Genomic DNA, 24287 nt, shown 5'->3' with positions numbered 1-24287 from the left:
CTATAAATTTCCAAAAAAATATATATATATACTGTAAATAAATTTACTATATATTTACAAATTTGCAATTATTTAAATAATAAAATATATTTATATTTATTTATTATTTTTTTTTTTTTGGTTAAAGTAAGAGATCTAAGTTTTAGGTACTTTTTAAAAAATACAACAACAAAAAAAACTTATCAATAATTTTTTACAATTATTGTTGAAATTTAAAATTTTTTTTTAAATATACCGTAACTTAAATTCAAATTAACTAAATAATATTGTTAATAATAATAATAATAACAACAATAATAAATTGCTATCAAATTAAATAGAGTCATGTTTGTAACGCTTGAAATACACTTATGTAAAATAAAAATAAACAAAACAACAAAAAATATTTGTTAATATTGTGGAAAATTAAAAAACTATTTGTTCAAAAAAAATAAAGAAAAAAAATTTGTTCAAAAAAATTGCAATCAAAATATAAATATATGAAATGATTATAAAAAAAAAATTTGTTAAATGAATCAAAAAAAAAAGGAAATCAAAACAAAATCAATTAAGAAGAATACAGTCGTCTTCGTCGGATGACTCGTCAATGTCGACCACAATGTCGTTGTCGTCGTCTTCTTCTTCTTCTTTATCATTAAGTTTGTCGTCAGTCATTGTTTTCAAGCATATCATCGACCGTTTGATAACATATTCTTCCAGTTCATCAATCGGGTCGCAATCGATGAGATCATCGATCGATACTAAATCACATTGAATTGATATATCTTTTGTTTCAGTAGTATTTTGTTGATTAGGACTTGTAGTCGTCGTCGTCTTCATCGTTGTTGTTGTTGTTGTAGACGTCTTGTCTGTCTTGGGTTCGCCACCTCTTCGCTGTCTTTTCGATGGCAACGGTGTTTCATCAGCTGCTGATAAGTCGACAGTAATTTCGATCGACGACTGATTACGACTACTATTACCCCCAGTACTAGTAGTAGTAGTAGTCGTCACTAATTCGACACTTGTTTTGCGTAGAAAATGTTTCGGCTGTTTTCGCCGCAGTCGACGTCGGCCTTCATTGCCATCATCGGCGGTCGTCGTCGACGATATAACTTCGATATCGCTTTCATCATCATTGGATCCGGTAGTGGAGGAGGCGGCGGCAGCGGTAGTGGAGGCGCCAGTCGGACAGCCGCCGCCGTCGGCTCGCTGTTCAATACGCTGATTGATTAGACGACAATCATCGCAATTCCAGATACCAGTACTAGTATTCGTGTATTCATCAATACACGACCAGTGGGCGCCCCGTGAGCCGCACGTATCGCAAATTAACAGATGCCAATTGGGACCCGAATTGTATTTGCGTCCGCTGGGACACTGGCACGGGCTCTGGTCGCACGTTGCGTGCCGTTGATACAGTTCGCCGAATGCATTGTTATCGCGTTCCCAGGAGGCGTCCTGACGGGGTATAAATATACCGAAATAGATCATTGTGTCCTTGAATTCTTGAATACAGTTACACAGCGGACACTTGAAAAAATAGCCGGCACTTAGCGCCTGCTTTTGAATGCATGATCGATGAACCAGTTTCAGACAGCACGGTGTGGCCAATACGTCGACGCCCTCATCGAAAGTCAGATCCGAATAACAAATCGGACACAAATCTTGCGCTTTGATTACGGATTTTGTCTTCTCGTCCTTTGGAAGCTCCTGTTTTGGTCGATGTTTCAGACAATATGAACTGTTTTATTAATAAACACAACCAAAAAAAACAGTTAGTTTTGAAAAATTAGATATTTTTTATTGATGTCTCAGAAGACAACTACTACTAACTGGAAGTTATCGAAGAACTGGCTCATCGTTTTGTTTTCAATACCGCACGGCAAGTGAAACGACACTTTGCACTAAAAAAAATAATAATAATTTTTAATAAAAAAAAATCAATTCAATTAACCACTGAATTAGTGGTTAACACCACCACCACCACCAACAACAACAACAAACAAACAGTGGTTATAACAGGTAATATCACCGCAATTGGTTCCCCACACTTACACTGGCAACTGAACAGCCGATTGTTGCGCCCTTTTTGCGACAATAATTGCACGAAAGTTTGTCGCCTCTACGCTGCTCTTTGTGTATGTCTTTGACCAGAAAACCGTATATACCTTCGCTGTCTTTGCCATTTTGCGATAAACCCGACGCCAATAGCTGTTGGTGTTGGATGTGATGACAGTGATGTATATATATATATATATATATATATATATATATATATATATAGAGAGAGAGAGAGAGAGAGAGAGAGAGATAAACAAGATAAACAAGACATTGATTTAAGACATATGGATGTGTCGGTTGTTTTGTCGGTAACTAACCAAACAATAATAGTGGACATAGATGTCGTCCAATTTGATCATTTTGCCGAAACGCAGTGAATTGCGATTGGATTTGAAACAAAACAGACACTCTTTGTCGACCATTTTTCGCCGATGATTTTGATGATGATGATGGTCACCATTAGCTGATCCACTACTACTACTACTGCCACCACCGCCGCCGCTGCCATTAATTGATCCGCTTTTACCTTATTTTTTATATAAAAAATAAATAAATACAAATCAATTGGCGGATCAATTGGCCATATCTTGCAATAACTTACGTTTGCCTTTAGATGAGGACATCTTCAGCGCCGATCAACCGAAACGAAAAACAATTCAATCGGTGGTTAAAAACAAATATGTCTTTAAAATTAACAAACCGTTTGTTTGTTTACAAATCAATCACAAAAAAAAACCAGTTTTTTAATGTCTATTAAACTATTGACGCAATTATTACATTGAATTTAATTGATAATCAAAATAACATTTCAATAATATTAATGTAATATTAAATAGTATTTTATTTTTTTTACTATTTATTTATTTATACAATAATTATATGATATTATTATTAATAGATATTTTTTATTATTACTAATAATTAGTAGTCATTGTTATTGTGCTATCAATGTGTGTGTAGTAATAGAGTGTGTTTGGTTTTAAGCGCGGTTTGGTTACCCATTATTATTATTATTATTTAATGACCCGGTATTTTTTTGGTTAATGTGGTTAACGGTTTGGTTTTTAATTTTACAATATTTAAAAATTTTAGTATATATATATAATTAAATCGGGAATATGTTTTCAGTATTTTGGTTTGGTTTTTAATTTTACAATATTTAAAAATTTAAAAATTATATAATTAAATCGGAAATATGTTTTCATAATTTTGGTTTGGTTTTTAATTTTACAATATTTAAAAATTTTAGTATATATATATATAATTAAATCGGAAATATGTTTTCATAATTTCGGTTTGGTTTAAAAAAAATATTTAATTTAAAAATATCAATTATTGCTGTGAACACTAAATTGAAATGTTTTGAATGGTTTCGGTTTTATCTATAATTTTGTAATAACACACACACACTCTATTGTTTAATACATAAATAATACTGTAGTTTGTATATTGATTGACAATACAGTGTAGAGTATTATACAGTAGACGCTACAAATGTATGCTATTAATTAATTAATTAATTAATTGACTGTACTTTAAATGTGCAAATAATTAATTTTTTTTTAAAAAATAAAAGTGATTTATATATATATATATTATTTCGTTTAGTAGAAAATATCCGGTTTGATTACCCCCTGCCCCACTCGACTAGGAGGCGGGTATAATAAACCGGAACCAACAAAAAAAATGTTATATGATTTTCATGTATAAGGTTTCGGATTTTTGAAAGTTTTTTAGTTTTATTGATTTTTTAATTTTTTACGGGTATTTTTAAATAAAAATAACATTATAATACCGTAATAATTATTTAATTAATACTTAAAAGTTTTAATAAATTATTTTTATTTATTTATTTATGTGTATAACATATGTGTATAAATTAGAATAATTTTTAATAATAATAATAATAATAATAATAATTTAAGTTTTGTATAATAATTACCGATAATTTACAAATTTTTTTTTTAAAAAAAATAATATTAATTTTACAAATAAATAGATAATTAATTAATTGATTAAATCAATTGTCCGATTGTTTTCTATAATGAAGTCTTCAAAACCGCTATTTGAAGTCATCGTGAATTGAATGTCGACGACGACGAAAACAAAGAATATAGTCGACAATTATCACTGAATCGATGGCAAAGTATTGACATTTTTGTGTCCAACACTTGTTGTCGTTTGTGTTCGACTATTGTCTCCAGTTTCCCGATCTCTTCAGTCAATTGTCTAATTTGTTGGCCAAACGAATCCAATTGTCCAAACTTTTTCTGCCGATGTCTTTGAGCAGCAAATCTGTTTCTCTGTCGCATATCTTGTCTAAACTCTTCGGCGCTCATCAACTCCTTCTTCTTTCTTCTCTGCCTTTTAGTACTTCTCATCGACGGTAGATCTTCTATTAGATGACGTTTATTGTCATCAGTTGCCAACTCATTATCGTTGTTGACCACAATGTCTTCTTCTTCTTCGTCCGACGTTTCAATGTCTTCGTAGTTGTCGTCGTCGTCGTCGTAGTCATTGTAGTAGTCATAGTAATCGTTGACATCGATGTCTATTACAATGTCTTCGTATTGTTTATCATCGCTGCCGTTGTTGTTGTTGATGATGTTGTCGCCAGTCATGCATATCGTTGTTGTCATCGTCGGCGGCGGCGGACTTACGCAGACATCGTTGGTGCTGTTGTGGTCGCCAATCGGGTTGCAGTGGTCACCAATCGGGTTGTTGTGGTCGCCAATCGGGTTGTTGTGGTCGCCAATCGGGTTGTTGTGGTCGCCAATCGGGTTGCAGTGGTCACCAATCGGGTTGTTGTGGTCGCCAATCGGGTTGTTGTGGTCGCCAATCGGGTTGTTGTGGTCGCCAATCGGGTTGCAGTGGTCACCAATCGGGTTGTTGTGGTCGCCAATCGGGTTGTTATGGCTACCAATCGGGTTGTTGTGGTCACCAATCGGGTCGTTGTCGTAGTCATCGCCGCTACCGTCACTGCACTCTTCTATGAGGTCATCGATGGCCACTAAATCGCATTGAATTGCCAGGTCTTTCGTTATAATAGTTTCGATTCGGGTTTTGGATTTCGGGTCCGGTTTTGACATAATTATTAGTATTTTTATTATTATTATTAACAAAACAATTAAATTATTAATTTCTGTTTTAATTTAGTTGGTTTTGTTGGTCACTAGCGGTTCGGTTCCCGTCTCGTAAATGGCAATCAATCGATGCTTTTTTTTGAGAGGTTTCGCGCCTCTAATACATAGTTTAACTGAAAAAAAATATTTTTTATTTATTTATTTTTAATACACAATAATAATACCAAACATAACGTGTGTTTCTATGACATCACCTGTTGTTTTGTATTATTATTATTAATATTGAATGCAATACTCTATTACTGTGTGTATTATTAGTCAAATAATATTAATAATAAATACATCAATATATCAACAAAAAAATTGTTAAAAACATTTGTTATTATTGTTATTATTATTAGTTATAAAATATAATTGATTGCAATGTTGTTGTTATGTTAGTGTTGTGTTGTCTAACAAAATAAAAATAAGTGTCAAAAACAAAAATCAATAGTAAAATACAGTACTATTAGTAGTAGTAATGTATTACTAATTTAAAGGTATTTTTGTTTAAAGTTAATAATGATTTGAATGAATGAAATGAAAACTTTTTGTTTTGATTGACTGAAGAAATGGTTTACTTCTTCTCCTTCATGAATGTCTTACCAATCAATGATTGGCTGACAGATAAAACTAATACATTATTTTTAATATTATTTTTAGCCTTAATTTTGATGATTGGATTCATTATATTTATGCTAAAGTAAGACAACAATAATCTTCATCAAACATCTGATCCATCTATTCATACCATTGAATGATTAAAATGTTTTTTTTTCTCTGTTATACAGAAAGATGAATGTGTTTACCGACGGCGATAATGTTCATCATCTGAATCGGGAACCATTGAACGCCCAATCGATGGTACGCCTGAAGAATCCGTTTATGTTTAAACTGAAGGATGAGTCCATTCAGACCGACAATTACCGTAACGGTTTGAAAGTGGACATCACTTGCGACAGCTCTTTCTGGGTAATGAGCTTCTGGGCGGTGACTATCAATGATTTACATCAGTCGCTGGATACCGATGATTGGCAGCCAATGCGCCAGCAATTGCTGGACGAAAAGTTTATCGATGGCCACTATCTCTATAAGAGTGAACCCGAACTGTATGTATATCATATATGCATATATCTTGACCATCACTTATCGTTGTCATTGATTGATTTAATAGATCCTAAACTAAATAATTAATTGATTTTTTTTTATTTAATATTAAAAGGTATTACGAGACCAACGAAACAGTTACCCATTGGATTAAACCGCCGGATGTCTACTTTAGTGGCGAAAGTCTTGGTTATAATCCTAGATCTCGTTATCCATTAGTTGTACTAATTGTTAGTTTTTATTTTATTTTGTTTGTTTGTTAATGTTGTTGATCACCACTTGTTATATATCTTCCTAACCACACCTAATAGATCCGCAATGATGATGACGATGGCGTCGAGATTGATGACAATGATGTGGTTAGTGGTTGTCATTGAAATCATTTGCAGATAATTATCTAAACTATTATTTTCTAATATATATTATTAATAATAATAAATAGGTTTGTTTGATATCAATAATACATTTGCGCGACTCGTTTTGTACGTCCACTACATCACTGATTACACAGTATCTGAAACAAAGAAACGGTTCAATATTTGATTTGAAACAACTGTTTGCACCGCAAAGCGAGTTCGAGTCTCACACTCAGCAGCTGTGTGTCATCTGTCAGTCATCACTGGTATCTGTGGCACTGTTGCCCTGTCGGCACTCGTGTCTGTGCGGACAATGTTTTCAACGAGTGGACAACTGTCCCATTTGTCGGCTATCGATCACATCGTTTTTCAGGATCCGTGACGACGACGATGGCGGCGACGTCGGCGACGACACTGAAGATAATCCGGATTTCGGTACAAACCAGAGACAAACTACCGGTTGGTTTGCATCGATTAATAACAAAATTAATCAATGGCTGGGATTGAACTAACAATTGTTATATATATATCTATATCTATATATATATTTTAATAATTTTTGTATTTTATTTTGTTGATTATTAAACTATTTATTTATAAAGTTTAAATTAAACGCTCAATTAATTTAACTGTAACACAAAAATATACATACAGTTAGTTATACACTGTATTATTATTATCGGTAAATATTTTTTTTTTTAAACAAACACTATTTACAAATTATATACACAACAATACAGTAGTAATTTATTACAGTATATATATATATATATATTCACAATTGATTTAATTTCTATACAATAATTACCGATACATATATAAAAAATAAAATTTATTTAATAAATAAATTAAATATAAATATATTAAAATAAAAAAAAATAGATAATAGACTCTATATATATAGATATAAAAAATAGTTATTAAAAAATAAAATACTTATTAAATAATAATAATAATAAATAATTTAATATTTCAAATGTTCACAAATAGCGTCGTGAACTGGAAGTGCTGTAAAACCGGCAATTGTTATACCAATTGAATCGCTAAGTGTTGTAATACTTAACGCATAGGATTTATACTTTTGATTGACTTCACTATAGATCCGATAAAATGTGTTAACATAGGCGGCCCCACCTAACAGTCCCTCGAACAGTACCAGTGCCAACATTATCCAAATGGTGGGCATAAACTGTGTCCACAGCTGTGTCAAGACTATCAAAACGTTGACCAACTGAAGAATGGCCAGTAGATAGAGTTTTTGAATTTTCAAAAAACTTATCGACGAACGGGATATTAATACACCGATCTGTTTGATACAACAATTATTAATAGTTTTAAAATTAGCTACCAGTGCTCTGTATATATATATATATATATACTGTATAATAACTGTCTCTAACCTGATAGTCGACATTATACCATCGGTATTGCTCTTTTTGTGTAAGCCATATGCCGGGAAAGTAGACTAATTCAAACTACCAGTGCATTTGAGTGGGTAATAAAAAATAGATTTTAAAAAAGGTAATTGAATTGAACGGTAATTTTAATTATAAACATAAAAAAAATTTAGTAAACTATATATATATACTAACCAATCCTTGATTGATGAAGTACTCAAACAGGTAGACAAACATTAATGGCAGCATATATTTCAGTAGGCTCTGTAACCAACAAACCAAACGAAAAAAAATAAGATAATTGTTTAAATAACTGATCCATAAGATCCAACATTATATATATATATATATACTTTAATATAGACAATCATCTGCCAGATTGTCATTTTGTCGCCGGAATTGTTTGGATTCAAAACAATTGTCTCATCGGTACAGTCGTCCACGCCGTCAGTAGATTCATCGCAAATCAATGGACTAATAACTTCAGCAATAGAGTCGTCGTGAGGAACGGTAGGCTCGGTTATGATACACCAGAATGTGAACGCCATCAACACTGGTATGACTAACATGACCAGTAGTGTTGTTTTGGGAGTCAAACCGATTGTCGTAAGGAATGCATAGGACAACGAGCCTAACAAACCGGAAGCTCCCGTTCCCGATGACCAGTAGGATATGACTCGTAAATCAAATTTCGATGTATACGATAGGTATGTTGTTTCGCCTAAACCGCTGGACAGGGAGGCGCATACAATACCTATAATATATATATATATATATATATATATTTAAAAAAAATAGATTAACTATAATTTAGTTAAATCCTAAACATAGAGATTTAAACCTTTTTTTTAACAACAAACCTATGTATGAATAGTAGATATTTGTAGAAATTGATGTCAATATGAAACTCATGGCCGACAGTATGACCACTAATGAGACCCTAAAACTATATATATATGTTATCATTAAAAAAAATTAAATTTTTTATTTTAAAAAAGTATATTAAATTTTTAAGTGATAGGACACTACTAACTTTGTGTTTGTAAAGACAAACGGTGCCAATAGTTTAATGATAAGACAGGGAAGTATATCAGCAATAAGTACGGCACCGGTCGATGACGAGTTGCACTGAAATGTTGTTGAATTTTTATTGTTGTTGTTGTCGTCGTAGTCATCGGCGGTAATGTCATCGCCGCCGCCACTGACTCCCGGTTTGCGATCATTTTCCTGCAATATTTTTAACAATAATTATACGATATATATATAATTAATTATTTTTTTTTGTTAACAATAATGTGTTTGTGTGATTATAATGATTGTAATGATCATATCAATGATGGACACTAACGGCAATGATATCGAAGGCTGCGCTTAACATAATAACATAGGAATAGTTGTTACTTAAGCCCAGAATCCTAATTATATTTTTAAAAAAATCAATTAGAAATCAATTAAATATTTAAATTAATAATTTATTTTATTAAAATTAATTTTTTTTTAAAAAATTGTTTAATAATTTAAATTATATACCAAAATGATATGTGATTTCGGTATTTATTCCACCAATTCATCGCTTGAAACCAAAAATAATTTATATATAATCACAAAAATTTATATAATAAAACCAAACAAACAGACAGACAATACATTTACATAATTTAAAAATGATATATTTATTTAATTAAAAAAATTATGATTATATATTTTTTTTAGTGAATTATATAAATATTATTTTATTTAATTTGTTGATAACATGTTTAGATAATTGAATTTCAATGGCATTATTCAATTAATGTATAAATAAAGTTATTTTTTTAGCAATTTATCAAATATTTTTTTATTTATAAAAACAAACTGTAAACAAACATACAGTTTATGTTAACATTTATTAATACAGGGTGGCACACCTAAATGTATTTGTTAGTATGTAACTTACGGTAAAATTTACAAGTTTATATATATAATATATAGAATTTAAATAAAATTTTTAATATGCTAATATATAATATATAATATATAATATATAATATATAATATATAATATATAATATATAATATATAATATATAATATATAATATATAATATATAATATATAATATATAATATATAATATATAATATATAATATATAATATATAATATATAATATATAATATATAATATATAATATATAATATATAATATATAATATATAATATATAATATATAATATATAATATATAATATATAATATATAATATATAATATATAATATATAATATATAATATATAATATATAATATATAATATATAATATATAATATATAATATATAATATATAATATATAATATATAATATATAATATATAATATATAATATATAATATATAATATATAATATATAATATATAATATATAATATATAATATATAATATATAATATATAATATATAATATATAATATATAATATATAATATATAATATATAATATATAATATATAATATATAATATATAATATATAATATATAATATATAATATATAATATATAATATATAATATATAATATATAATATATAATATATAATATATAATATATAATATATAATATATAATATATAATATATAATATATAATATATAATATATAATATTATAATATATAATATATAATATATAATATATAATATATAATATTATAATATATAATATATAATATATAATATATAATATATAATATATAATATTATAATATATAATATATAATATATAATATATAATATTATAATATATAATATATAATATATAATATATAATATATAATATTATAATATATAATATATAATATATAATATATAATATATAATATTATAATATATAATATATAATATATAATATATAATATATAATATATAATATATAATATATAATATATAATATATAATATATAATATATAATATATAATATATAATATATAATATATAATATATAATATATAATATATAATATATAATATATAATATATAATATATAATATATAATATATAATATATAATATATAATATATAATATATAATATATAATATATAATATATAATATATAATATATAATATATAATATATAATATATAATATATAATATATAATATATAATATATAATATATAATATATAATATATAATATATAATATTATAATATATAATATATAATATATAATATATAATATATAATATTATAATATATAATATATAATATATAATATATAATATATAATATATAATATATAATATATAATATATAATATATAATATATAATATATAATATATAATATATAATATATAATATATAATATATAATATATAATATATAATATATAATATATAATATATAATATATAATATATAATATATAATATATAATATATAATATTATAATATATAATATATAATATATAATATATAATATATAATATATAATATATAATATTATAATATTATTATATATAGTATTATAATATGTAGTATTATTATATAATATAAATTGTATATAATTATAATTGTAAAATTATTTTAATAATTAAAAAAAATTCAGCGTTCAAATTTAATTAATTTATCCATTAAAACTAATTATTATTGTTATTGTTAATAACATGTATTATCCAATCGATATACATTGAAACACGTGGATAAACTGTAAATATTATCTGATCGGTCACTTGACACTGTTGATTGCCACGACTACCCGAGTGTATACCAATAAGCACTGCCCTACCGTCAGCACTACTATATTGATATAATGGTCCACCAGAATCACCCTTTCATTTAATTTCAAAATAAAATCATAAATAATTACTACCAAAAACTATTAGTTGCAAAATCACATACAAAACAACCCATTGAACCGGTAGTTAATGGATATCTGTAGCTAAACAGCAATCGATTGTATGCATCGATGGTATTATTCTTCGCCCTCATAATCATTGTATAACTTATTTGCAATCTATTGCTTAAACTTAATGTATTTTCATCTAAAACACCGTAACCGGCATACAGTCCGAGTTGATTGTCGCTATTGATTGCATACTCTGGTGGCAAACATATACCGTTAAGTGTCCGATATGTACCCGATCTGTGGCGGTTAGTAAGCGGTAAATCTGATTGTAGTTTAATGAGTCCGATATCGACGTACGGGTTAACTGATTTGTTTTGTTGTCTATAAATTGGATGAATAAATGTTTGTTCAATTCTGTAGCTATCAGTTGGTTGATCAGTGTCTAAGATCCCGGGATATACTAACAGATCATTGATTGGAAAACTGTATTTGTTTTTTGTTGTATATCAAACAAAATGGGTTTAATTTTTTTTTGTTGATATAATAATAATTATTATTATTTTTTTGTTGATATGACATACTTTATCGCGTGTGCGGCGGTTAATATCCAACGCTTATTGATTATAATACCAGAGGCTCGACCACCACTTTGTTGTTAATATATCAATATATATATATAATTAATTATTTTAGTTTTATTAGTGTATTCAATACATACTTTCCTATTTTGATTAACACAATGAACGGTACTTCACCCGGTTGTGCGTTACGACCCAAATGTATATCCATTTGTGTTGTTGTTGTTGTAATGGATAACCATTTAAAGCACTTTCCACTGGATATCAGTGACTGCCGTCCGATACCACATCCCTTGAGTGTTACATTGGGATAGTGTTTATGGGATGAATGGGACAGACATATAATCGACAAACAATTAATACCTATTGTTTGTTAATAAACAATGATTTTATAAAGTTTAAAAAAAATATTTAAACTAATTATTATAATATAATTTTTATGATTTACTTAAAACTTACTTATTAATATAATTTTGAATATATAAACTATAAGACAATAAATATTATTAATATTTTTATTATTAAACATTTTAAGCAATTAAATTAATATTTACTGTAAAATGTTAATAATTTTAATATTTATGTTTTAATTTAATTAAACATTTTTTTAAACAATATATAATTTACATGCTATTTGATATGTTTTTATAATTGTATTTATAATTATATTGTTTTAAATTACAAATTTGCTAAATAATTTTACTTATTTCATTTAAAACAATAATTATTTTTTAAAATTATTAATCATAAGTTTACTACTGTATTAATACTGTTTTTTTTAAAAGTAATAAAATTTTAGTTACAGTACATACTTGCTATAATAATTGATTTTAATATTAAAATTATTATTTTTATAACAATAATATTGTTTATATATTAATTTAATATTCTATAAAATTGTATATATATTTTGATAATACCAATAAACAGGACATATGTTTGACAAATATTTTAATTATTATATTTCAATATTAATTTGTAAGTTAGTTATTAATAGAAATTATAATAATAATAAATAAAAATATTAATATTATAATATACAGTTTAGTTGAATTAGTTATGTGAATGTAAAAACAAATTATATTATGAATTGATAATTGATTTACTATTAAAATAGAAAATTTTAATAACAAATTTGTTGTTTATATTAATTTAATATTTTTATAATTTTTATATATATATATATATATTGTTAATACCAATAAACAGGACATATGATTGACAACTATATTTATAATTTTAAATAAAAAATTATTATATTTCAGTAGTTAATATCATTGTATTTTAACAACAATTAATTATCTTAGATACACCCGGGTTATATTAAGCACATAAAATAATAATTGAATTTAGCATGGGCATAAAATTATGGTAAATAATTATTTTTTAAAAATAATTTATGGATCATAAGTTTACTACTGTATTAATATTTTCAAAAAAATAATAAAATATCAGTTACAGTACATACTTGCTATAATAATTGATTTACTATTATTATTTTAATAACAAAATTATTGTTTATATATTAATTTAATATTTTTATAAAATTGTATATATATTTTGTTAATACCAATAAACAGGACATATGATTGACAACAATATTTATAATTTTAAATAAAAAATTATTTTATTTCAGTAGTTAGTTTGTAAGTTATTAATAGAGATTATAATTTACAGTTATATAAACGGGTAGTATATTAGTTACATTCAAACAAAATTTTCGTAGCATTTAAATAGTTATCGCTAATTGTTTTAAAATTGAACAAAAACTATAAGTTTTTTTGTGATTTAAAGTTTTAATTACATCATAGCCATAAAATTTTTGTGTTTTATTAATTAATAATTTAAAATATGTACTCACAGTCAGTCAATGAAAGTTCAGAGACTACTAATACTACTACTAGTAGTAGTATTGATAGTAGTAGTAGTAGTCATCTAAACAATAGTTATTCAATAATATCATCGACAAGTGTCCCGGAATATGGATCAAACAGTGGTTCAAATATTGGATTTATGGCTCTCATTGTTATGGTTTGTCTGGCAATTGTTTTGACTATCAAATACAGGCAACAAATAACTAATAATAGACGTGTTATCTATTGGATCAATATTTTTCGTGAATTATTACATCCATCGTAATCAAAAACAACAAAATTTATTTTAAAAATTAAATTTATGCTAATTTTTACTATTATAAGTTACTATAGTATTATATATATAATGGATACTTTATACTGATTATAAATTACTATAAATGTAATATAAATAACTTATATATATATATATATATATATATATATATGTGTGTGTATAATTTTATAAATATAAAAATAATACTGTACTATGATATTAATTATACAATTATTAAGTACTATAAAAATAATTAAAAAATAAAATAAAAATAAAATAAATAACACAAATGTAATTTATCAAATAATTTAGACTTAATTATTATTATTATCATTAATAACTTGTATTATCCAATCGATATGCATCGACACCCGGGGATAAAGTGTATAAGCTATCTGATCGGTGACATCACACGGATGATTGGAACGGCTAACTGAGTTTATGCCGATAAGCACTGCCCTACCGTCAGTACTACCACTATATTGATATAATGGTCCACCAGAATCACCCTATTTAACAAACAAACAAAAAATTATACAAATAATTAACGCTCTGAAGTCATTCAAATTTAGCTATTTTTACCTTAAGTGACCAGATTGTTATGGCGCGTGTTATTAAATTAATTTTAGACCAATCAGAATTTAATCTATTATTAAGTTTTCAACGGTTTTAGAATAATTACAAAAATTTTAAAATATACTAGCCAAACCTATTAAATGTATGATAATCATATAAAAAGAAGTTGAGGATTAGGTCATATTATCATATAATGGTAATAATAATTGAAGAAGTTGAGGAATAGGTCATATTATCATATAATGGTAATAATAACTGAAGAAGTTGAGGAATAGGTCATATTATCATATAATGGTAATAATAACTGAAGAAGTTGAGGAATAGGTCATATTATCATATAATGGTAATAATAACTGAAGAAGTTGAGGAATAGGTCATATTATCATATAATGGTAATAATAACTGAAGAAGTTGAGGAATAGGTCATATTATCATATAATGGTAATAATAACTGAAGAAGTTGAGGAATAGGTCATATTATCATATAATGGTAATAATAATAGAAGAAGTTGAGGAATAGGTCATATTATCATATAATGGTAATAATAACTGAAGAAGTTGAGGAATAGGTCATATTATCATATAATGGTAATAATAACTGAAGAAGTTGAGGAATAGGTCATATTATCATATAATGGTAATAATAACTGAAGAAGTTGAGGAATAGGTCATATTATCATATAATGGTAATAATAACTGAAGAAGTTGAGGAATAGGTCATATTATCATATAATGGTAATAATAATAGAAGAAGTTGAGGAATAGGTCATATTATCATATAATGGTAATAATAACTGAAGAAGTTGAGGAATAGGTCATATTATCATATAATGGTAATAATAATTGAAGAAGTTGAGGATTAGGTCATATTATCATATAATGGTAATAATAATTGAAGAAGTTGAGGAATAGGTCATATTATCATATAATGGTAATAATAATTGAAGAAGTTGAGGATTAGGTCATATTATCATATAATGGTAATAATAATTGAAGAAGTTGAGGAATAGGTCATATTATCATATAATGGTAATAATAACTGAAGAAGTTGAGGAATAGGTCATATTATCATATAATGGTAATAATAATTAAAGAAGTTGAGGAATAGGTCATATTATCATATAATGGTAATAATAACTGAAGAAGTTGAGGAATAGGTCATATTATCATATAATGGTAATAATAATTGAAGAAGTTGAGGAATAGGTCATATTATCATATAATGGTAATAAAACTGAAGAAATTGAGGAATAGGTCAAATATTTCATTATTTTTCAGCTATTTTTACCATTAGATGATAATTGAATTTAATTATCACTATCTTCAGCTATTTTTACCATTAGATGATTATTGGATCTAATTATCACTATCTTCAGCTATTTTTACCATTAGATGATTATTGGAGCTAATTATCACTATCTTCAGCTATTTTTACCATTAGATGATAATTTAATTTAATTATCACTATCTTCAGCTATTTTTACCCTTAGATGATTATTGGATCTAATTATCACTATCTTCAGCTATTTTTACCATTAGATGATAATTGAATTTAATTATCACTATCTTCAGCTATTTTTACCCTTAGATGATTATTGAATTTAATTATCACTATGTTCAGCTATTTTTACCATTAGATGATTATTGGATCTAATTATCACTATCTTCAGCTATTTTTACCATTAGATGATTATTGGAGCTAATTATCACTATCTTCAGCTATTTTTACCATTAGATGATAATTTAATTTAATTATCACTATCTTCAGCTATTTTTACCCTTAGATGATTATTGGATCTAATTATCACTATCTTCAGCTATTTTTACCATTAGATGATAATTGAATTTAATTATCACTATCTTCAGCTATTTTTACCCTTAGATGATTATTGAATTTAATTATCACTATGTTCAGCTATTTTTACCATTAGATGATTATTGGATCTAATTATCACTATCTTCAGCTATTTTTACCATTAGATGATTATTGGAGCTAATTATCACTATCTTCAGCTATTTTTACCATTAGATGATAATTTAATTTAATTATCACTATCTTCAGCTATTTTTACCCTTAGATGATTATTGGATCTAATTATCACTATCTTCAGCTATTTTTACCATTAGATGATAATTGAATTTAATTATCACTATCTTCAGCTATTTTTATCTTTAGACGATAAAAAGCCACTATATGTTAGCGTCACTTATTATAAGACATACATAACTTAAATTTTTAATAACTTATAGATAAAATTAAAATTCAATAATATTTAATTTTTTGTTCGATTCATTTTGATTGGTCAATTGGCTCTGTGCCGATGGCACTGTTTTGTCACCAAAGGAAAACATCGATTTGTGCCGATGGCACACGTTTGTTGTCAGCGCGTTAATTAGTTGCATCAAAATACAATAGATAAAATAGATTATAATAATTTAAATTAAATATATATATCATGGTTAAGTAAGGAGGTAGGGGTGTAAAACCATAATAGCCCCCTAAGATCGAGATTCTAGGATTTTACTCCCCCCCAAACTTTTTGACCAAATGTAAAAAATTGTTGCTTAAAAGCCCCTCTAAAATCCAAAACCTTGTTTAACCCTGATATATATAATGTATAAAAAAAATTTAATAAATTTTATTTAACCATAACTTACAGCACAACTCCGCGAACCGATTTCAGGCGGATATCTATAGCTCCAAATCAATCGGTTTTGTTCATCTGATGTATTATTTTTTGCCCGTATAATCATTGTATAACTTATTTGCAATCTATTGACCAATGTTTTAGTGGTTTCATCGATATAACCGTAACCGGCATACAATGCCAACTCATTGACGCTATTGATTTCAAGCTTACGGGGCAAACATATACCGTTGAGTGTACGATATGCAGCCAATTGGTGGTGGAGGTGGTGGCCAGTGATCGGCAAATCTGATCCCAACTTAATGAGTCCGATATCAAAGGCTGGGTTATGTGTTTTAGTTGTTTGTTTAAACATTGGATGAATAAATGTTTGCATCGGTCGGTAGCTATTATCGGTGCGCATATTATTAGAGTCTAAAACTCCCGGATATACTAACAAATCATTGATTGGAAAACTGTTGTTTTTTGTTGGTTTAAATAAAACGTTTTTTTAAATTTTTTAACATTTAATTATTTTTTTTGTATAATTACATACTCTATTGCATGTGCGGCAGTCAATATCCAGCGCTCATTGAGTATAATACCAGTGCCGCGTCCACCACTGGGTATTACACATTTAATTTAACTAAAATTATTGATTGTTTTAATTAAATACATACTAATTGCCGATTTGTATGTACACAATGAACGGCACTTCACCCGGTTGTGCGTTACGACCCAAATGTATATCCATTTGTGTTGTTGTTGTATTGGATAACCATTTAAAGCACTTTCCACTCGACATCAGTGACTGCCGTCCGATACCACATCCCTTGAGTGTTACATTGGGATAGTGTTTATGGGATGAATGGGACAGACATATAATCGACAAACAATTAATACCTATTGTTTGTTAATAAACAATGATTTTATAAAGTTTAAAAAAATATTTAAACTAATTATTATAATATAATTTTTATGATTTACTTAAAACTTACTTATTAATATAATTTTGAATATATAAACTATAAGACAATAAATATTATTAATATTTTTATTATTAAGCATTTTAAGCAATTAAATTAATATTTACTGTAAAATGTTAATAATGTTAATATTTATGTTTTAATTTAATTAAACATTTTTTTAAACAATATATAATTTACATGCTATTTGATATGTTTTTATAATTGTATTTATAATTATATTGTTTTAAATTACAAATTTGCTAAATAATTTTACTTATTTCATTTAAAACAATAATTATTTTTTTAAAATTATTAATCATAAGTTTACTACTGTATTAATACTGTTTTTTTAAAGTAATAAAATTTTAGTTACAGTACATACTTGCTATAATAATTGATTTTAATATTAAAATTATTATTTTTATAACAATAATATTGTTTATATATTAATTTAATATTCTATAAAATTGTATATATATTTTGATAATACCAATAAACAGGACATATGTTTGACAAATATTTTAATTATTATATTTCAATATTAATTTGTAAGTTAGTTATTAATAGAAATTATAATAATAATAAATAAAAATATTAATACTATAATATACAGTTTAGTTGAATTAGTTATGTGAATGTAAAAACAAATTATATTATGAATTGATAATTGATTTACTATTAAAATAGAAAATTTTAATAACAAATTTGTTGTTTATATTAATTTAATATTTTTATAATTTTTGTATATATACAAATATGTATGTATATATATATATATATATATATATTGTTAATACCAATAAACAGGACATATGATTGACAACTATATTTATAATTTTAAATAAAAAATTATTATATTTCAGTAGTTAATATCATTGTATTTTAACAACAATTAATTATCTTAGATACACCCGGGTTATATTAAGCACATAAAATAATAATTGAATTTAGCATGGGCATAAAATTATGGTAAATAATTATTTTTTAAAAATAATTTATGGATCATAAGTTTACTACTGTATTAATATTTTCAAAAAAATAATAAAATATCAGTTACAGTACATACTTGCTATAATAATTGATTTACTATTATTATTTTAATAACAAAATTATTGTTTATATATTAATTTAATATTTTTATAAAATTGTATATATATTTTGTTAATACCAATAAACAGGACATATGATTGACAACAATATTTATAATTTTAAATAAAAAATTATTATATTTCAGTAGTTAGTTTGTAAGTTATTAATAGACATTGTAATATACAGTATATAAATGGATAGTATATTAGTTACATGCAAACAAAATTTTCGTAGCATTTAAATAGTTATCGCTAATTGTTTTAAAATTGAACAAAAACTATAAGTTTTTTGTGATTTAAAGTTTTAATTACATCATAGCCATAAAATTTTTGTGTTTTATTAATTAATAATTAAAAATATGTACTCACAATCAGTCAATGAAAGTTCAGAGACTACTAATACTACTACAAGTAGTAGTATTGATAGTAGTAGTAGTAGTCATCTAAACAATAGTTATTCAATAATATCATCGACAAGTGTCCCGGAATGTGGATCAAACAGTGGTTCAAATATTGGATTTATGGCTTTAATTATTATGGTTTGTCTGGCAATTGTATTGAGTGTCAAATACAGGCAACAAATTACTAATAATAGACGTGTTATCCATTGGATCAATATTTTTCGTGAATTATTACATCCATCGTAATCAAAAACAACAAAATTTATTTTAAAAATTAAATTTATGCTAATTTTTACTATTAATATAATAAGTTACTATAGTATTATATATATAATGGATACTTTATACTGATTATAAATTACTATAAATGTAATATAAATAACTTATATATATATATATATATATATATATATATATATATATATATATATATATATATGTGTATAATTTTATAAATATAAAAATAATACTGTACTATGATATTAATTATACAATTATTAAGTACTATAAAAATAATTAAAAAATAAAATAAAAATAAAATAAATAACACAAATGTAATTTATCAAATAATTTAGACTTAATTATTATTATTATCATTAATAACTTGTATTATCCAATCGATATGCATCGACACCCGGGGATAAAGTGTATAAGCTATCTGATCGGTGACATCACACGGATGATTGGAACGGCTAACTGAGTTTATGCCGATAAGCACTGCCCTACCGTCAGTACTACCACTATATTGATATAATGGTCCACCAGAATCACCCTATTTAACAAACAAACAAAAAATTATACAAATAATTAATTAGTTGCATCAAAATACAATAGATAAAATAGATTATAATAATTTAAATTAAATATATATATCATGGTTAAGTAAGGAGGTAGGGGTGTAAAACCATAATAGCCCCCTAAGATCGAGATTCTAGGATTTTACTCCCCCCCAAACTTTTTGACCAAATGTAAAAAATTGTTGCTTAAAAGCCCCTCTAAAATCCAAAACCTTGTTTAACCCTGATATATATAATGTATAAAAAAAATTTAATAAATTTTATTTAACCATAACTTACAGCACAACTCCGCGAACCGATTTCAGGCGGATATCTATAGCTCCAAATCAATCGGTTTTGTTCATCTGATGTATTATTTTTTGCCCGTATAATCATTGTATAACTCAATTGCAATCTATTGACCAATGTTTTAGTGGTTTCATCGATATAACCGTAACCGGCATACAATGCCAGCTCATTGACGCTATTGATTTCAAGCTTACGGGGCAAACATATACCGTTGAGTGTACGATATGCACCCAATTGGTGGTGACGGTGGCCAGTGATCGGCAAATCAGATCCCAACTTAATGAGTCCGATATCAAAGGCTGGGTTATGTGTTTTAGTTGTTTGTTTAAACATTGGATGAATAAATGTTTGCATCGGTCGGTAGCTATTATCGGTGCGCATATTATTAGTGTCTAAAACTCCCGGATATACTAACAAATCATTAATTGGAAAACTGTTGTTTTTTGTTGGTTTAAATAAAAAGTTTTTTTTAATTTTTTAACATTTAATTATTTTTTTGTATAATTACATACTCTATTGCATGTGCGGCAGTCAATATCCAGCGCTCATTGAGTATAATACCAGTGCCGCGTCCACCACTGGGTATTACACATTTAATTTAACTAAAATTATTGATTGTTTTAATTAAATACATACTAATTGCCGATTTGTATGTACACAATGAACGGCACTTCACCCGGTTGTGCGTTACGACCCAAATGTATATCCATTTGTGTTGTTGTTGTATTGGATAACCATTTAAAGCACTTTCCACTCGACATCAGTGACTGCCGTCCGATACCACATCCCTTGAGTGTTACATTGGGATAGTGTTTGTGGGATGAATGGGACAGACATATAATCGACAAACAATTAATACCTATTGTTTGTTAATAAACAATGATTTTATAAAGTTTTAAAAAAATATTTAATCTAATTACTAAAACAATTTTTATGATTTACTTATAACTTACTTATTAATATATAAATTATAATACAATTAATATTATTATTATTAACGCGCTGACAACAAACGTGTGCCATCGGCACAAATCGACGTTTTCCTTTGGTGACAAAACAGTGCCATTGGCACAGAGCCAATTGACCAATCAAAATGAATCGAACAAAAAATTAAATATTATTGAATTTTAATTTTATCTTTAAGTTATTAAGAATTAAATTTATGTATGTCTTATAATAAGTGATGCTCACATATAGTGGTTTTTATCATCTAATGGTAAAAATAGTTGAAGATAGTGATAATTAGATCCAATTATCATCTAATGGTAAAAATGGCTGAAGATTGTGATAATTAGATCCAATTATCATCTAATGGTAAAAATGGCTGAAGATTGTGATAATTAGATCCAATTATCATCTAATGGTAAAAATGGCTGAAGATTGTGATAATTAGATCCAATTATCATCTAATGGTAAAAATGGCTGAAGATTGTGATAATTAGATCCAATTATCATCTAATGGTAAAAATGGCTGAAGACTGTGATAATTAGATCCAATTATCATCTAATGGTAAAAATGGCTGAAGACTGTGATAATTAGATCCAATTATCATCTAATGGTAAAAATAACTGAAGATTGTGATAATTAGATCCAATTATCATCTAATGGTAAAAATGACTGAAAAATAAATGAAATATTTGACATATTCCTCAACTTCTTCAGTAAATATTACCATTATATGATAATATGACCTATTCCTCAACTTCTTCAGTAAATATTACCATTATATGATAATATGACCTATTCCTCAACTTCTTCAGTAAATATTACCATTATATGATAATATGACCTATTCCTCAACTTCTTCAGTAAATATTACCATTATATGATAATATGACCTATTCCTCAACTTCTTCAGTAAATATTACCATTATATGATAATATGACCTATTCCTCAACTTCTTCAGTAAATATTACCATTATATGATAATATGACCTATTCCTCAACTTCTTCAGTAAATATTACCATTATATGATAATATGACCTATTCCTCAACTTCTTCAGTAAATATTACCATTATATGATAATATGACCTATTCCTCAACTTCTTCAGTAAATATTACCATTATATGATAATATGACCTATTCCTCAACTTCTTCAGTAAATATTACCATTATATGATAATATGACCTATTCCTCAACTTCTTCAGTAAATATTACCATTATATGATAATATGACCTATTCCTCAACTTCTTCAGTAAATATTACCATTATATGATAATATGACCTATTCCTCAACTTCTTCAGTAAATATTACCATTATATGATAATATGACCTATTCCTCAACTTCTTCAGTAAATATTACCATTATATGATAATATGACCTATTCCTCAACTTCTTCAGTAAATATTACCATTATATGATAATATGACCTATTCCTCAACTTCTTCAGTAAATATTACCATTATATGATAATATGACCTATTCCTCAACTTCTTCAGTAAATATTACCATTATATGATAATATGACCTATTCCTCAACTTCTTCAGTAAATATTACCATTATACGATATAATCATACATTTATAGGTTTAGCTAGTATATGTTAAAATATTTGTAATTATTCTAAAACCGTTGAAAACTTAATAATAGATTAAATTCTGATTGGTCTAAAATTAATTTAATAACACGCGCCATAACAATCTGGTCACTTAAGGTAAAAATAGCTAAATTTGAATGACTTCAGAGCGTTAAGCATTTTATCAATTAAATTAATATTTACTGTAAAATTTTAATAATTGTATTATTTATGTTTTTATTTATAAATAAATATTTTTGAAACAATATATTATTAAATTTTAAATATAAATCTTAACTTACATTATAGTCTAATAATATTATAATTTACATTCTATTTGATATTTTTTATAATTTTAATTATATTATCTTAAATTACAAATTTGCTAAATTATTTTACTTATTTCATTTTAAACAATAATTATTTGAATAAAATGCAAATTAATAAAAAATTATAAATTTAGTAAACAATTAGTA

The 24287-nt window shown here is 25.8% G+C and overlaps 4 protein-coding genes across 4 annotated transcripts; 1 reads left to right on the top strand and 3 right to left on the bottom strand.

Annotated features, from left to right (window-relative positions):
* Positions 1-470: 470 nt before the first annotated feature.
* LOC128951999 (pineapple eye protein-like) lies at positions 471-2842 on the bottom strand. Its single transcript, XM_054297321.1, has 5 exons — positions 2642-2842; positions 2358-2566; positions 2035-2190; positions 1813-1883; positions 471-1720 (listed from the first exon to the last, which is right to left on the bottom strand). The coding sequence occupies exons 1-5, from the start codon at positions 2661-2663 to the stop codon at positions 544-546; spliced, it is 1635 nt and encodes a 544-aa protein (XP_054153296.1). The 5' UTR covers positions 2664-2842; the 3' UTR covers positions 471-543.
* Positions 2843-5506: 2664 nt separating this feature from the next.
* LOC128952614 (cell growth regulator with RING finger domain protein 1-like) lies at positions 5507-7137 on the top strand. Its single transcript, XM_054298031.1, has 6 exons — positions 5507-5662; positions 5826-5865; positions 5954-6271; positions 6385-6499; positions 6581-6628; positions 6712-7137. Exons 2-6 carry the CDS (start codon positions 5837-5839, stop codon positions 7135-7137), a joined length of 936 nt encoding a protein of 311 aa, XP_054154006.1. The 5' UTR covers positions 5507-5662; positions 5826-5836.
* Positions 7138-7576: 439 nt separating this feature from the next.
* On the bottom strand, positions 7577-9603 carry LOC128952061 (battenin-like). The gene is made up of 8 exons (XM_054297394.1): positions 9553-9603; positions 9371-9437; positions 9056-9249; positions 8883-8968; positions 8376-8776; positions 8218-8286; positions 8026-8100; positions 7577-7931 (listed from the first exon to the last, which is right to left on the bottom strand). Exons 1-8 carry the CDS (start codon positions 9591-9593, stop codon positions 7590-7592), a joined length of 1275 nt encoding a protein of 424 aa, XP_054153369.1. The 5' UTR covers positions 9594-9603; the 3' UTR covers positions 7577-7589.
* A 9900-nt stretch (positions 9604-19503) lies between these two features.
* On the bottom strand, positions 19504-22353 carry LOC128952611 (venom peptide isomerase heavy chain-like). The gene is made up of 6 exons (XM_054298027.1): positions 22302-22353; positions 21924-22146; positions 21800-21865; positions 21279-21720; positions 20807-20974; positions 19504-19536 (listed from the first exon to the last, which is right to left on the bottom strand). The coding sequence occupies exons 1-6, from the start codon at positions 22351-22353 to the stop codon at positions 19504-19506; spliced, it is 984 nt and encodes a 327-aa protein (XP_054154002.1).
* Positions 22354-24287: the final 1934 nt, after the last annotated feature.

This window comes from Oppia nitens, unplaced genomic scaffold (genome assembly GCF_028296485.1).
Source record: "Oppia nitens isolate AA-2021 unplaced genomic scaffold, nextdenovo-longstitch-racon4-pilon3 scaffold1_pilon_pilon_pilon, whole genome shotgun sequence".
In the NCBI taxonomy this organism is placed as follows: Eukaryota; Metazoa; Arthropoda; class Arachnida; order Sarcoptiformes; family Oppiidae; genus Oppia; species Oppia nitens.
Note: the sequence above shows the minus strand (reverse complement) of the source record. Positions and strands in the feature narration are given on the sequence as shown.

Coding starts and splice junctions, on each gene's coding strand:
- LOC128952061 (XM_054297394.1), bottom strand. CDS start 9,593: ATGAATTGGTGGAATAAATACCGAAATCACATATCATTTTG. Junction 8,969..9,055: donor TTTGTCTTTACAAACACAAA/GTTAGTAGTGTC, acceptor ATATATATATAG/TTTTAGGGTCTCATTAGTGG. Junction 8,777..8,882: donor TATCTACTATTCATACATAG/GTTTGTTGTTAA, acceptor TATATATTATAG/GTATTGTATGCGCCTCCCTG.
- LOC128951999 (XM_054297321.1), bottom strand. CDS start 2,663: ATGTCCTCATCTAAAGGCAAAC. Junction 2,191..2,357: donor ATGTCCACTATTATTGTTTG/GTTAGTTACCGA, acceptor CAACACCAACAG/CTATTGGCGTCGGGTTTATC. Junction 1,884..2,034: donor TCGGCTGTTCAGTTGCCAGT/GTAAGTGTGGGG, acceptor TATTTTTTTTAG/TGCAAAGTGTCGTTTCACTT.
- LOC128952611 (XM_054298027.1), bottom strand. CDS start 22,353: ATGGCACTGTTTTGTCACCAAAGGAAAACGTCGATTTGTGCCGATGGC. Junction 22,147..22,301: donor GATTTGTGCCGATGGCACAC/GTTTGTTGTCAG, acceptor AACAAACAATAG/GTATTAATTGTTTGTCGATT. Junction 19,537..20,806: donor ATATCGATTGGATAATACAA/GTTATTAATGAT, acceptor TTATAAATATAG/TTGTCAATCATATGTCCTGT.
- LOC128952614 (XM_054298031.1), top strand. CDS start 5,837: ATGATTGGATTCATTATATTTATGCTAAA. Junction 5,866..5,953: donor TTCATTATATTTATGCTAAA/GTAAGACAACAA, acceptor TCTGTTATACAG/AAAGATGAATGTGTTTACCG. Junction 6,272..6,384: donor TATAAGAGTGAACCCGAACT/GTATGTATATCA, acceptor TAATATTAAAAG/GTATTACGAGACCAACGAAA.